At 36.2% G+C, this 16489-nt stretch overlaps 1 protein-coding gene across 1 annotated transcript in view; it reads right to left on the bottom strand.

Annotated features, from left to right (window-relative positions):
- Positions 1-16489, bottom strand: part of DNAH8 (dynein axonemal heavy chain 8) — a 132252-nt gene that overhangs the window by 108355 nt on the left and 7408 nt on the right. The window contains exons 6-16 of the mRNA XM_035558510.2: positions 15719-15826; positions 12979-13080; positions 11351-11497; positions 10181-10378; positions 9232-9308; positions 8699-8798; positions 6505-6624; positions 5400-5535; positions 4206-4393; positions 2975-3055; positions 2220-2336 (exon numbers count right to left, since the gene is read on the bottom strand). Coding sequence (XP_035414403.1) covers positions 2220-2336; positions 2975-3055; positions 4206-4393; positions 5400-5535; positions 6505-6624; positions 8699-8798; positions 9232-9308; positions 10181-10378; positions 11351-11497; positions 12979-13080; positions 15719-15826 — 1374 coding nt within the window. The remainder of the gene's footprint in view (positions 1-2219; positions 2337-2974; positions 3056-4205; positions 4394-5399; positions 5536-6504; positions 6625-8698; positions 8799-9231; positions 9309-10180; positions 10379-11350; positions 11498-12978; positions 13081-15718; positions 15827-16489) is intronic.

Genomic DNA, 16489 nt, shown 5'->3' with positions numbered 1-16489 from the left:
CTCAAGAAAGAAGCAGAAGTTGAAAATCAGAGTGATAGTCACAGAACAAGAGGACAACAGGTGGAAATATATTGTACTGCAAGAACAGAAGCAAAGATCAAACATATGAGGGTAATCATTGGAGAGAATCACTGAGTACATCATTCTTAAAAACAAACAAACAAACAAAGGAATATAGGGATGCTGTTCATGTTTCGTGTTCGTAGGGAGAAAATTCGTGTGGCCAAAGCCCAACTAGAGTTGAAGCTGGCCATGTCTGTGGGAGACAATAAAAAAGGTTTTTTTAGATATGTGAACAGAAAAAGGAGAACCAAAGAAAACATAGGTCCGCTACTAGATGGGGAGGGTCTCCCCACAGACAATGACATAGGCAAAGCAGAGACGTTTAATGCCTTCTTCGCCTCTGTATTCAACGCTGATGATGGGCTTCAGGACCCAGGGTACCCTGAACTGGAGGACCATGATGGTGGGAATGACAAACTCCCAACTGACCCTGAACGTGTGCGGGATTTGCTGCTCCACCTGGATCCATACAAGTCCATGGGTCTGGATGGGATTCATCCCAGGGTGCTTAAAGAGCTGGCAGATGTCATCGCGGGACCTCTCTCAATTATTTTTCAACGATCTTGGGAATCTGGTGAGGTTCCATTGGACTGGAAGCTGGCAAATGTTGTGCCAATTTTCAAGAAGGGTAAGAAAGAAGACCCTAGCAATTACAGGCCTGTCAGTTTCACGTCAGTGCCTGGTAAAATTATGGAGAGGATGATCCTTGAAGTTATTGAAGCGCACCTGGGGGACAATGCAGTCATTGGTCCCAGCCAACATGGGTTCATGAGGGGTAGGTCCTGCCTAACAAATTTGATTTCCTTTTATGATAAGATCACCCATCTAGTCGACCAAGGGAAAGCAGCTGATGTGATCTTTTTGGACTTGAGCAAAGCTTTTGACACGGTTTCCCATAGGATCCTACTGGACAAAATGTCCAGCATACAGCTAAACAAAAACATCGTACGATGGGTGAACAATTGGCTGACGGGCAGGGCTCAAAGGGTTGTGGTAAATGGGGCCACATCTGGCTGGCGGATGGTCACTAGTGGGGTCCCTCAAGGCTCCATTTTAGGGCCAGTCCTCTTCAATGTTTTTATAAATGATTTGGATGTAGGACTAGAAGGTGTTTTGAGCAAATTTGCCGACGACACCAAACTTGGAGGAGTTGTGGACTCGGATGAGGGTGGAAAGGCCTTGCAGAGAGATCTGGACAGATTGGAGAGCTGGGCGATCACCAACCACATGAAGTTTAACAAAAGCAAGTGCCGGGTCCTGCACCTGGGACGGGGCAACCCTGGCTATACGTACAGACTGGGCAATGAGATGCTGGAGAGCAGCCCTGCAGAGAGGGATCTGGGGGTTGTGGTTGACAGCAAGTTGAATATGAGCCAGCAGTGTGCCCTGGCAGCCAGGAGGGCCAACTGCACCCTGGGGTGCATCCAGCACGGCATTGCTAGTTGGTCGAGGGAAGTGATTGTCCTGCTCTACTCTGCGCTGGTGCGGCCTCACCTTGAGTACTGTGTGCAGTTCTGGGCACCACAGGACAAAAAGGACATTAAACTGTTGGAGAGTGTCCAGAGGAGGGCAACGAAGATGGTGAAGGGCCTAGAGGGTAAGACGTATGAGGAGCGGCTGAGGTCACTGGGCCTGTTCAGCCTGGAGAAGAGGAGGCTGAGGGGGGACCTCATCGCAGTCTACAACTTCCTCACAAGAGGGAGTGGAGAGGCAGATGACCTATTCTCCGTTATCACCAGTGACAGGACCCGTGGGAACGGTGTTAAGCTGAGGCAGGGGAAGTTTAGGCTGGACATCAGGAAGAGGTTCTTCACTGAGAGGGTGGTTGCACACTGGAACAGGCTCCCCAGTGAAGTAGTCACTGCACCAAGCCTGTCTGAATTTAAGAAGAGATTGGACTGTGCACTTAGTCACATGGTCTAAACTTTTGGGCAGACCTGTGCGGTGCCAGGATTTGGACTTGATGATCGTTATGGGTCCCTTCCAACTCGGGATATTCTATGATTCTATGAAACAAAACAGATACTTTAAAAAGCAAGCAAAATTTCTACATATTTCAAGAGGTAAACCCAGACTGATTTGCAATATGAATAGCAGTTTACTTGGAGCAATTTTTCTAAACTAGCATTTAATTTAGGTAGTCATCAAAAGTATACCTTTTTCAAAAACTGTTTAAACATATTCAGAACTTCATCAGATTCTTGAAAGAAACTGTCCAGTGTCACAGATGACCAAGTCAACATGGTAAGTCCTTGCCTCAACACAGCTTCCATCTAAGCATAAAAACATTTATTTCATAGATTAAAAAGAAAAAAAAAAGTAGAAATGTAATTTAAAACAAATACCATTGTTATTAGAATCACTGATGTCACTGATGAGAGAGAGTTGTATAAGTTTTGTAAGGAAGTTTTTAAATTTTCAAGAAAAATGTCAAGGAAATTTATGCAATACTGGATGAGAAGGGGTAGGGCATGCTACAGCCTCTGTCCATAACTGTAAAATGTACATGCTCAGCAAAGATCTTCCTCTTCCTGCTCTTCTGGATAGTATCTTTTAGTATTTGAGCTAAATGAAATACGTAATTTCCTGTGAAAACCTATAATCTGAGATAATTGATAATTTACTTCCATGTCAAAGGTAGAGACTTGTGTAGATAAATACACCCACAAAGTCCATATTCTTTGTTCCACTGGGTTTATATCTCAAAGACATTAAGATTATTCTACTCTAATACACATTATTTGAGCATTATATGTGGGATACAAAGAGCAAATGTTTGGTCTTAAAGTTATTAGTAAAACTCATTAAGTCCATAACATACAGATCCATTAAGTGTTTTAAAATTATAAACTATTATTAAATTACTCACGCTTCTTCTGAAGTGTATTGAAGTGCATTTAGCAATACCAACCTTCTGCATTTTTGGTGCCATTAGATTTACAAAAATGGTTCGTGTTTCTTGACATAAATCTTCATAGCATTGAAGAAGACCCTGTTAATTAATAGGAAAGGGTAGTATCAAGAAGAGTATCTTACCTGCTTTCTTTACTGATGCAAACATACTGTTATATAAAAAAATCATCACAAAAAAAAAAAAATACAAAGAACACAGTACAGAACTACTTTTGAAAAATGTTTAGTATTTTACACTGATATTATATACCTACGTACACAGTTTCTGGAAGGTAATAGAGCTGTATCATGCTACCCACTAAGAATAAAAGCAGCCTTCATACAGCATATTCCCAGTCCATAGGCAACAAAGTATGGCCTTTCTCTAGAGCTCAAGGCAGATTGGGCTAGAGTGACCATACCCTCTTGAAACTATTAAATGCTTTAGATAATTCAAGTCACATATAAACTCAGTTTCAAAATGTCCTCTTGTCTTTTGTCTTACATACATACACATATAAAAACAAACAACGACAACAAAAAACAGAGAGAATCCACTCAAAATCTTACACAGTATACCTAACCCCTAAAATACAAGCTTCTTGAAAAATCTGTGGCAAATGCTACAACAGATAGAAGAAATCTGACTTCTCTGGCACAGTCTGTGAAGTTCTTGATAATTGTGTGGCTCACCATATCTTCCAAAAAGGGAATTCCAATCTTTACTTCTCAGAAGCAGTGTAAAACTGTTCTTTACTGATTTTCAAAGAGTGAATGTATTTTGGATGGCTTTAATTGTTTCAGTACCAGAACACATTTAACACACCACAAGGTATGAGAAATATAAATGCTTCTACTTTAAGTATGGAATAGCACACACTACAGTTACTACAGGTTTTTAAAATGAGATTCTCTATGTCCACCTGTCCATTCTACAAACTTCCCTTAAACTACTTTATACCCAGCTTTAACATTCACCTTGGCTAACAAGTTTTTGTTTTGATTTTTAAACAAATACTTCACATCTCTTGCTTGAGGATGCATTAGCTGCTAAATTCTTGTGTAAATCTACATATTCCCAAACACTGGTAATGATCTAAGGAAAAGGTACAATTCTTCATCTGGTTCATCTTAATCTATCCGCATAATTGATAAAAGTAAAATTTAAAGGAGAACAAGGATCAACAAGATTAACCTTAGAAAAACAATCTTTTTTTCTCCCAAAGTAATCATGATAATTTTTAATTTACCTCTAAATGCAACTTGTTTGACTTCAAGTTATTTTCTAATTTTACTATCTTTTTGGCTTGCTCTGGTACTTCCAAGCCCAACTTTATCATACATTTGGTCTCTCGGACAATCTCTGGAATTTGAGGATCAAAATTAACCAGGAACTTCCCAGTTTTAGGATGACGCACAAGTACTGTAGCTTGTAAGGCTGCAAAGACATTTTTATGTCAGCAACTAAGACAAATTATTGTTTTGGCTATATAACTTATCATGGAATACAGATTTTTAACATTATTATATAGTGATTAAATTTTTGGTTACTTGCAACATTGTTTTATACTGTTTTCAGTTAAAGAAAATATACAGCTGAATTTCACTATATTTGTTTTCTGCCATATAACCTCTCTCTTTGTAAGCCAAACAAGCCTTGGTTCCAGTATTATTTTTGGTATATATATATATTTAGATTGAGTTACAAAATTATCAACATCATTTTCTAAGGACTCAGAAACATAAAACATATAAGAGCTGCTCAGTATCTTACGGGAATTTGTTCAGAGGATGAATGCTTAAATAGCGATATTTCAAAAATACCAAACTAAATTAGAAGCATAAACACTAAACTAAAATCTTTGTTAACTCTCTGATGACACTGTTACAATTTTGTTGTTATGGATCTACTTGCAGATTTAAAACTAAGAAGTGTCTACAACTTCCATGAAAAATCTATTAAAAAAAAAAAAAAACAAACAAAAAATCATCTTCAACTCCCATTTAATCTTAAAATGCTAGAACTTGGTTAACAATTTTTTTTCCTAGCCATAAAGTAATACTTGTCCTGAAAGGGATCGTGATACTCTATACTATATATTATAACTATATAAATTGTTACAGCGGAAAGAAAACAGAAAGAATTCTTCAATGGTACATACGAATTACTCAAAAATGAACTACTGTGGGCCTTAAATTTGTTTCAGTGCATTTCTTCCAGTTATCTGTCAAACACTGTACCAAAACTTCAATCCTCTGCATCAAAACCAAGTTTCAAGGACAGACAGGGACACAGATTTGCATTATCAGGCCTGCTTATTAGAACATAACCTGATCTAATTTGCACATTTTAAGGATAAATAAGGCTTAAAAATTATCTGATTTGCATCATCTTAACATTCAATAACAGTTAGAAGAAGACAATTACATATTCAATTACTTACGATATTGTAATTGTGAAATTTCTTTCATCCACATGTTATGATAGACTACCTCAAATTCCACCAATACATAGGCAATTCTGTTGTATAATCGAATAACTGCTTTACCTTCTGGACTTGTCAAGATACTTGAATTTTTCTAGTAAAACACAGAACATTCCAACTAATACCATATCAAAAGAAATACATCCTATTTGGGTTTTTCCTCAATTTAGCTACTGACTATACATTATTTAAGTTATTACAAATTACAGTTACAGAATTATTTAAAATGTTATTTATTAATCAAATTTATAGGACAGTGAAGTCAACAGGAACTTGTAGAGTAATTAATAGTATATATATAACGCAATTACTTTATTATACTGTGTTACACACATGTAATTACCAATGAAATGGATGCTCAGTTCAAATCAAAAATGAATAGTAACTAAAAATCTCCTTTTGAAAGAAAAAAAATAATCTTCTTTTGAAAGAAAAAAAATATCTCCTTTTGAAAGAAAAAAAAAAATCTCCTTTTGAAAGAAAAAAAGAATCTCCTTTTGTAATCAGTACTGATACTTACGTCTATTTTCGTTGGAGTAGATTTAGGTACCAGAATATACACACTTGACAATTCCAAGATGTCAGACAGTCCACATTCATGCCTTAAGCTATTCCTAATGGTATAGTTCCACTTAGTAAATAGACACGATTCTCCATAGAGAATCCTATATGACTAGAGGAACAGAAGGGTGGGCACTCAGTTAAAATACAGAACGTAAGTAAGCCTTATTTACAGGCCTTAGTCTGCTCCATTATAAACAGAAGCAGAAATCCACAACTGGCTGGAATGGTGAGACATTTCTTTGGGTGGTGTGAACACAGATCAAGTCAGTGCATATTTCCAGCTTGGTGTGCTAGTGCAGAAATAAGTCAAAGAAACACTTGGATGCACAATAGTGGTTATTGTGGAGCGTATGTGTTTGAAATAGCAATTCACATACAAATAAAGAGGTTGCCCAGCATATGAGAAGTGACTACATCATAAGCAGAAACAGTATGGTCACTCTACTGAAGTAAGATCATGGTTACAAACAATACTTAATTTTTCCTCACATCAACTTACATGAAAATAGTCTATTGGTTCATTTATCCTCCTAAAGAGCTGTCTCACCCACAGTATCTTTCCTGCAACAGGTGGCATGTTTCGAGCAAGAGGAGGGTCATCTTTCTGAATTTGGTAAAGCTGCAATAAGAACAATATCACTAACCACATGAATCAAAGAAATGAAACTGGTGAAAATGTTAAACTTTTTTTTTCTCCACTACCACAATTTCTTCTTCCCCCCAGATTAAATTTGTATGGAGTGACATGACACTCCACAGAGAAAAAATTAATAGTTGACAACATGATACTCTTTGGAGATGAACCCATTGATACCATTGTTATGATTATCTCCTGTCTTCTTTCTACACTGTTTCTTAACTCATCTTACTCATGAGAGAGCCCCAAGCACACCTAAAGGCTTTGCAAACCTAGGAGCTGAGCAACCAGTGTTCAAGGCCAAGCCTGGTATAGCACAGCTGTGGAGCCACCTTCTGTGAAAGAAAAGCTATGTCAAGAAGTCTGAAAAGCCTTGCTGCGGCTTTTCCTCCTTGGGAATTGCCCACAGAAATGGCCTAACCTGTATTGTTAACAGAGATTTTACATGAGTAAAAATGTCAAGATATTCTTCAGATGTATGCATCTGACTAATAGCTAACATTTGCTATTTTCTACTAAGTTCTCATTGATCTGCATGTAGAGACTTCTTGGTGCACAATCCATGCTGTTAGCTGTGCATAACCTGAGAAAAAAGGAGGCTCTGCTCACTGAATGCCTGCATTGCAGTCAAGCAAAATTTGCCCTGGAATCACATATTAAATTTGCATTGGCAAATTATTTGTACTTTTAAAGCAAGTTATTTCTATCAAATTTGTTTAGAAAAGATAAAAGGTAATCCAATAACATCCAATAAATTGTTATATCTAGCCAGTTTATTGGTGACAGCTTCTTCAACAGATAAAAGAGGAATATTTATACCCACTTAAATTTAGGCACACAAACTGATGCAGTGATTACACAGACATACTGCTTAAGCAACCACTACTCTCTTCACTTCCTGGCACCACTTCTTACCCCTAATACTGTCGCCTGCATGCTGCCAACAAAAATATGCAAGTAGCTTCATGGTGAACTTAACAGAAGAACTAATCTGGATGAAAAGCCCTCAGAAAACATCTTTTTTTTTTTCTTTTTTTTTTTTTTTTTGACTGGAAAAAAAAAGCAGTCAGTGGTGGAGGCAGTGATTTCTTAAACAGTCAGTGCTGCTGAAAATATCTTCATCAAACTAAGACATCAATTGGAGATTCAGGACGTTGTACACAGTTAGTAGATAGGGAAACTACACTGTCAAAAGTGGTTCAGAGCAGCTATGTTAGGGTACATTTTTAAGTCACTGTCTGGAGGAATCCAATATCTTCTAGTAAGTGCAGAGTTTACAGAGACTTGTCACCTCATGTAAACATGTGTCAGTTGTCTGACTAATGTTAATCATCTCAAAAAATATTTACATTAGTCTGGTTTTCTAGATTTCCTTTATTCTCACTGAAGAAAAATGGCCATTTCAAGTGATTTATTTTAGTCTCCAAATTAGCATATGAAATAGATCAGATGAATTGACTCCAGAAGGAACTTTTTTTCTTGAGTAGAAAGGGAATACGGATGTCAAGTTCAGACTTAGGTGTTTACTTTGCGGACATATAAAATCACGTTACATGAATTCCTCTCCAAATGTTTAAAAGTCAGATGATGTGAACAGTGCCCAGAAGTTAATTTGCATTTACACCACAGTCACATTACACTACACAAACCATAAAACCACAAACCAAAACATCCTATTTCATACTGTTGCAGCTTTAGATAATAGCCATATGTAAATGGCTAATTAACTGCAGAGGCCTCATATAATAACAAAACAAAAACTATATACAAGTGATGAACGCTTGTCAGTAGAGAACATATTATTTACTTGCTGAAGTAATAACATCAAGGATTTTGCTTTAAAATTAAAATTTGTGTTATAACAGATTTGCCTGAAAGAGCACGTATGTCATTTGCCGACACACTCAGGTGTGTTCCCTCTAACAGGAAAGCTGAATTATAACTTCAGCATTTACAATCAGTTTGTGAAATAGGAACAATAAATAAAAATTATGCATATTAAAATATTTATTCTTATTTTGAAATGCTTTGAATTTACTGCAAAGAAATAAAATACCTTTTTAGTAGCTTCAAGTTCTGCTACATAATGTTGAAGAATACAAGAAACTGTACGTACTATTTCTTCTTGAAGGCACGGCATTCTCAGATTTTGAAACCTGTATTAAAAATGAGTACCTATAGTGACATTTCCAAAACACATGTTTTTTCTTCTCCCTTCCATTTTGGGTACATAAACTATATAAAATGAAAGCAGCACATATCTAGGAAATGCTTCTCAATCTGTGTAATATTTATTTTTTTGTTTATTTTGAGCAAGTTGAAAAGTTATGCCCTGGCTTCATTTATTTATATTTTTCTTTGATTTGTTTTAGTAACTTTTGGTATGTACAAAATAAACCATAATGAAGAAGAAACATAAGAGTATATTGATTAGTACTAGAAAGCTAAAAGACATTGCATCGTTCATAACACCAATAGTGAAAACATTCTTATTAGACCCTTTTCTCTAAAATTAGACAGGTTATTTAAATAGTGCTAATCAGTAATTTCAAGTTGCTTTAAAATATTTTAAAGCTTAATTGCCAATACCTTTGAAGTAACTGGAGTGCATGCTGTGAAGACAAAATTCTCCCAAAACATGTACGCATAAATGTCTGTATCTGTACCTAAAGGATATGCAATTTAGTATAGTTTTTCTAGTTATTTTGTAATATTTTTACATCTGATAATTTCTTAACATAATGCTATTTAAAAATGTTACTGCTTAAAACACAAAACAGCAGCCTTCACTGGTCTATGCTTAATAAAGTAAATAGCTAGTGTCAGTCAAGCAATCTCTTAAATCACCAAACAGTTTAGCAAAGAACAATGAATATTTAGCAAAAACAGTGTATTAAAAACAGCAGCTTTGCTCACGCAAAATCTAACCATGTGCCTCCAGCCTAATAAATTACCTCCATCTAGATCATTCTCTTAGATCTCAGAATTTTTGTCATTTTGGCTGCAAAATGATAGAATTTCAGTAAGGGCTGTATGATATATCTTACAGCTTCCTTTGGAAGAAGGAGTGGAGAGCGCCTCCCTCCAGACAACTACAGACTATTTCTGTTCTACTTGCTGTGAAGACATACATCCTCTTGAGATGCTTTATGAATTAAGAGTTCCAATACTTTTCCACTTGGTCTCTGGAACACAGTGGGTGCTTCTCTTCCCAGACAGGGCCATGGCTAGACACGAATCCCCACTAAGTTAAGGCACATACGTAAATTTGGGAATTATTTATGTATAATGATTGGAAAGTGGGGAATTATTTCAATATTATTGGAAAATATATATGTTCCAGAAGGTAGGGATCTTTAAATATGTTCAAGGCCAAACAATTTAAGAGTTAAGTAAAATATCATTATAACTTCTGAAAGCACAAAAATAATAATGTGCTCTCTTCACAGTCCAAAATTTCATTGACATTCAGGGAGATACAGAGTAAGCAATGATGAGATCATTCCTCAAGTGAGTTACAGACAGCATTATTACTTACCTGTAAAGCTTCAACTTTTGCCATGAAGTCCACAAAATCCACATCAAATTCTGTTTTTCGTGGATCAAGGATGTCATATTGTTTCTTTTGAACACTTTGGTAGATATTTTTGAATTTTATTGCCATAATATCTATCCCTTCAATAGTAGACATACTCAGTGCACCAAAAGTTTGTACTATAGTTATCATCTCTGTAATCTAAAATATAGAAGTTATGTTCATACTCATAAGAAATAATTTGTTACTTCCTGTATTAACTAAAACCAGGGGAAAATAATCTAAACAACAGCCAGTCCCTTCAATTTAACTACTGTATTCAGAAAAGTATTGCTTCCACGTTTTTAAGTCAAATGTCTTCAACAAGCATAGCTAGCTCAGTTTTCAACATCAGTTCTCAACATAACAAAATACAATGTAAAACCATCTTCATTTTTCTTGATGGAAAAGGGTTTCTTTTTGTATGTCACTGTTATGTTGAATAGGGTAATATGGAAAAATAGTTCAAACATGACATACACATACTAGTGACATAAGATTTCACTGAATTAAAAAAAAAACACACACAAAACACCCACAATCATATTGATTAACATGTATACATCACATGATAAGGAAAACATCAAAGAATCACAGAATTCCTACCTTGTGATGACTGCCCAGTTATCTTTTATCCCTTGTCTGACTTTATTCTGCACCTAGGAGCACCTATAATCTTTTCCATGCAAACTCTGTGAATGCTAGTTTAAAATCCTTTCAGTTAAGTTAGCTAGCTAAATGTTAAGACCACAGCAAGCAGCAGAATCATCTGCAGAATTTGGTCAGCAGTAAGAGGAGTTTTTAATGACTTAGTTTATGATTCAAATAAGATAAGGTGTGATATTTTTCAAATAATTTTTATCTTCTGAAAATCATAATGTACATCTAGATTAGTATGGAGAGAATTCACCTAATTAACAGAGATAAACTGGCAAATTCAATAGGACATTGCAGGGTAATTGCCTAAAATATTGCCATGACTTACTCTATGGAAGTGCATAGTTGCTCTCAATAAAAAGTAAAAAGCTCCTTCACAGGTTGATTAAGAGCATATATAGTTGAGTCCACCTTGTGAAATGTTCTCTGGAGGAACCCTATTTCTCCACTGATATTGACAGCATACAGTATACTCACTTTTTCTAATCTCCTACAAAAAGCTTCAGACTTTCCAAAAATGTACATTTCTGATACTTCAAATGACTTTTCTCCTAGAGTTTCCAAAATCTCTTGCTTTGTTTCATGAAAGCATTTCTGATATTCTTTCAATAGGAACATGCACTCCTAAAAAGCGAAGAAATAAATATCATAATCATTATGGTATGCTCACGTGTAAGAGATTAGAGAATCCAAATCCACTTTTAGTGGGTAATTATCATGGAATCCAGCTTCAGTCAACAGGCAGTAATGGCTTATGTACAAAGTTTTTCTTTTAATATTCGTAGCAAACACTTGCAGCATATTGACATACAACTGCACAAAAGACAGTCATAACACTTTGTCTCTGCCACTTCTTCCTCTTCATGCTCTTCCCCCGCTCCATCGTGGGGTCCCTCCCATGCGAAAACAGTCCTTCACAAACTGCACAGAGCTGGGCCTCCCACTGGCTGCAGTTCAAGAACTGCTCCAGCATGGGTGAATTCCACAGGGTGCAGTCCTTTAGGAACAGACTGTGCCAGCACGCTTCCCCTGTGGTCAGCAGTTCCTGCCAGGAGCCTGCTCCCACATGGGCTCCTCCATGGGCTGCAGTGTGGATATCTGCACTGTATCTCCCCCACTTTGATCTTCCATGGACTGCAGGGGACAATCTGCATCACCATAGTCTTCTCCATGGACTGCAGGGAAATCTCTGCTCTGGCACCTGGAACACCTCCTCTCCCTCCTTCTGCACTGACCTTAGTGTCTGTACAGTTTTTTCACTTACTTTTTCTTCTTTCTCTGCCTCACACAGCTGCCACACGTTTTCAATCCTTTCTTAAATATGTTATCACAGAGGTGCAACCAGTATCATTCATTGGCTCAGCTTTGGCCAGTAGCAGGTCCCTTTTTGATCCAGCTGGAACTCGCTCTATCCAATACAGGACAGCTTCTGGTCTCTTCTCACAGAGGCCACCCCTTCATCTTCCCACAACTACCAAAACCTTGCCATGTAAACCCAATACATACGCCTTTCTGTGTAAGGCAGTAAGTCAGTAGCTGAGGTCTTCTAAAGGAGAAGGTACAAACAGAGTCAGTAACCCCACGGCTAGAGGTATTTTGTCATGGCACATTCCATGTGCTTAATTTGTTCTTCATATATCACCATAAGCTGGTAAGGAGGAGGACTCTTAGCGTTGAACCTTTATGGACAAAGAAGTCTGTTATTGGAAGGAATTACTGTAAAAAACATAGGGATGTCTATTCAAATACCAGATTCCTACAGTAAAGGAAAATGGTACCATATCAGTAATCCTCAGGATGGAAGAAGGTGGGTTATGCAGGATAACGAAATTCCATGTTCGCAAATATGGTGAAGATGCTACTTCCAAGATCAGTGACAGACCACATTGATGAAAACGAAGCCATTCTAATTTCAACAAATGTCAGTGGGATAAGAAATGGGGAAATTCTTAAAGAAGCATGAAATGTATTAGCAAAGAAGTGTGAAATGATTGATACATATTGAAATGCACAAGTAAGTTCAAGAAAGTATGTGCTTCCTTGTGCATATCAATAGGTAATCAAAAGCTTTAACAGGTAAATAACAAAAATCCTGAAACACAAACCTTAATTTTTCCGATGACTATTGGTATCTTCTGCTCCCATACACGAGAAAAGCCACCATCTGTAATATATGCTCTACATGTCGTGACCATTTGATTTGTAACCTAGAGCAAACAAATGAAAACAAATAGGTCTCAAGCTTACATGGAAATTCTCCTGTTTCACAAAATCTGACAAAATTTCCACATGCATATATTAGTATTATCAGAGTTTGAATAAATTTTACATATGGGAATAATAGTGGCTAAATAATGTAAGTAATACATGGGACAAAAATCCCACAGAAGTCTTAAAACTTTCCCAGAAGTGTACTCAAGTCCCAAGAAGTATTTATGAGTACACGTAATTTATAAGCAGAGCAATACATAAAAACAGAATATCACCAATCACACAAGAACAGGGAGAAGTTATTTAACCCTAACTATTCTTCACTTACATTGTCATCTTCACACTTTGTAACGCACACTTATTTAAATGCTGCCATTTAAAAAAAAAAAAAATCTATCTTAGCAGCATGTCTTTGCCTCAGTCTCCTATGAATAAGAAAAGGGGAGAATACACTCCTACTTCTCAACCACTGAAGTCCAAAGTTTTATAATAACACAAAGAGAGAGGAGAACAGGAATGAGTGCAGACAAAGAAAACACATCTTGGAGAACAGCTGCAGGTAGACAATCTTTTCTGTCTGCTAAATATTGTGAACAATTCAAATTAGTTCTCCTACTCATGCTTGAGTATTGTAAGCATGTCTTAAGAATCCTTAAAAATAAAGACTGAAAACTGAACCACTGCAAGCAGCCTCACACTGTAACACAATTACTGGTGAGGCTGTAGGTAGGACCTCCAGTATCCCCTCTGATGATCTTTAAATGGAAGCACTCACTAAGGTGGACAGTTAAGCCACTTGAGCTTTGGTGAAAAATGCTTAGCTCAAAATGCAATTACTTCTTGCTACATCATAGCACAGTTTCATGTAACCAGCTTGTCTGTAAACTAGCCTCTACAGTGAAATGTTCAATCTTTTTGACCATTAAGTAACAGACATTATCAAGTGCCAACATACAAAAATGTAAAAAAAAAAAAAAAAAAAAACCCACACCCTACTGAAGAGGCAAATACAAATATTGTTGCATAATTCATACCTAATATCTGATATATGGAAAACAGCCTCAACCATGGATACACATAGCCTCAAAAAAGACATATATTTCTTAATGTTCTAGTTCAAATTGTATTGTGACAAAACTTTATACTAAATCCTGCAGTGTTCTAATTGCTATTTTATATTGGGAAAAAAAGAAAAAAGAGAGAAGTTATGATGGTCTACTACGAATTTCTCCTATATGCTTACTGGAGGCTAACAGAAAAACCAAATAGATTCAAATGGATTCAAAAAGAGTAACAGTTTTATATTGTGTGAACAGCTGACCCAAGGTGAAAATGTGGGATCTGTAGCTTACACCTTTTAAGCACTTTAATCAGTGATATAGCATTGTAGATGAAGCACTAACTTCTCATTTTCATTTGCCCAAAAGAGAATGATCAGATTCAAAATTTTAGATCTAGTGTGTTTTTGTTTCTTTGCTTCCAAATCCTGTCCTTTTGAGAGAAAAGAAAAGAAAAAAATCACTCATCAGCTCCGTTTTGAAAGCTACAGGAAAAGATAAGGAGACTAAAGTCAAGTTTGCCAACTGGGCAATAACCATTAACACTGTACGATATCATAGCCCAATGTGTAAAAGACGTATGAAAACACCATATTTATGGGAGTTCTGCCTTTCATTCAAACTGAAATTAAGAATGAAAGAAACTAGGAAACTCCATGTTTATGACAACTCCACATTTAAGAGGATTCTGAACTTCAGTTAGAATGAAAATTCAGTATTATAACTTGTTTGTTCTTCAGAATTAGATATGGACTACTAACAGAAACCTAACATGAATGAGAGAGTGCCAGAAGCTGGTAACCTACTGTATAGAGGAAAAAAAAAAAAAAAAAAAAAGAGAGAGTTATTATGAGAACAAACATATTTCCAAAAAGGGAGAAAGTAAAATTGCACATCCATTTCCTTTTGTGAAAATGAGAGCCAAGGATAACACCTTCAGATAAACTTTTCTTTCTGCAGGTTCCTAGAAGACTGATTCGTAGCCTTTTCAGATTGCAGATACATACAGTGTATTTTAGTTATGAAGAATTTCTTTGTTCTAAAACTATTACACAAACCATCTTTTCCTACAGTGAATACCTGGATTTTGCCAGCTAGACAGTGTAATTATCTAGCTGGTCTTAATTTTCTGTTTAATGTGTAAGAGTTTATAACCTGAGATTCAGTTAACTTTTCAAGTATGACTTGCTTCTAAAAACAGGGAACTTTTGTCTTTCGTATCTTTTTGAGGAATAACACAGTCAGACTGAGGGCCATCTGCTTAATTAAGTCTCCAAGGCTGATAATAAGAGAATTTTGGGGAATGCGGTGATTTAGAGAACAACAGATCATAACAGATCATTTGTCAAGAAGGTAAGAAAATTTAATTTTGCTGAATAACAAAGTTCCTTCCAACAGACAAGTCTCTACTCCAAGTTCAGTCCTCTCTTGATCAACATACTTCTCTTCTTTTCTCTTAATGACGGGCACTATGTTACCAGTTTTTAGCAAGTGTCCTACTAATTTAAAAAATATGCTTTTTTTCAGAGAAAAATCATATGTTTTTAATAATGAATATTAAACTTAATATATTTACCTTTATAAACAATGATGTCATTCTTTCAGAGGTATTGTAATATCTTGAAACACTGTGAATCATCCGTATAGCATTTATCAAGTTTGGTATTCCGCGTGTCATAGATTCCTTAGAGTTTTGAGAAAAACTTTACTTTCTATTCTTAGCAACTGTATTTATTACATTGACAATATCTAAATTTCATTTTTGCCTAAATCATATTAACCAATCTTCAAAATGTCATTATATCTTACCACAAAAATCTCAAAAAGGCTAATTAAGCTCAATAAATTTGCATGACTCACAGAAGTCAGAAGTAACTGACAAAATTCTCATTTTACTAATGAGTGTCAATCATATGGAATACCTAGATCCTACACATTTCATGAAATTGTTGTTCATATCATTAAACCACGACATTACAAGTGTTCTGCAATTCAAATACTTCCAAAGTACTTTGTAAAAAAAAAAAAAGTAAAAAAAAAAACAAAAACACAATGATTCATTAAAGGGTCCCTGGTATATTAAAACAAGTCCAGAGGAACGCCACAATGTTGACCAGGGGGCTGAAGCACCTCTCCTATGAAGACCGGCTGAGGGTGTTAGGGTTGTTCAGCCTGGAGAAGAGAAGGCTGTGGGGAGACCTCATAGTGGCCTTCCAGTACCTAAAGGGGGCTACAGGAAAGCTGGGGAGGGACTCTTTGTCAAGGAGTGTAGTGATGAGACAAGGGGTAATGACTTTAAACTAAAAGAGGGTAGGTTTAAGTTAGTCATTAGGAAGTAATTTTTCCC

Source organism: Cygnus atratus, chromosome 3 (genome assembly GCF_013377495.2).
Source record: "Cygnus atratus isolate AKBS03 ecotype Queensland, Australia chromosome 3, CAtr_DNAZoo_HiC_assembly, whole genome shotgun sequence".
Classification (NCBI taxonomy): Eukaryota; Metazoa; Chordata; class Aves; order Anseriformes; family Anatidae; genus Cygnus; species Cygnus atratus.
The sequence above is the reverse complement of the archived record's forward strand: the minus strand, read 5'-3'. Positions and strand labels throughout refer to the sequence as shown.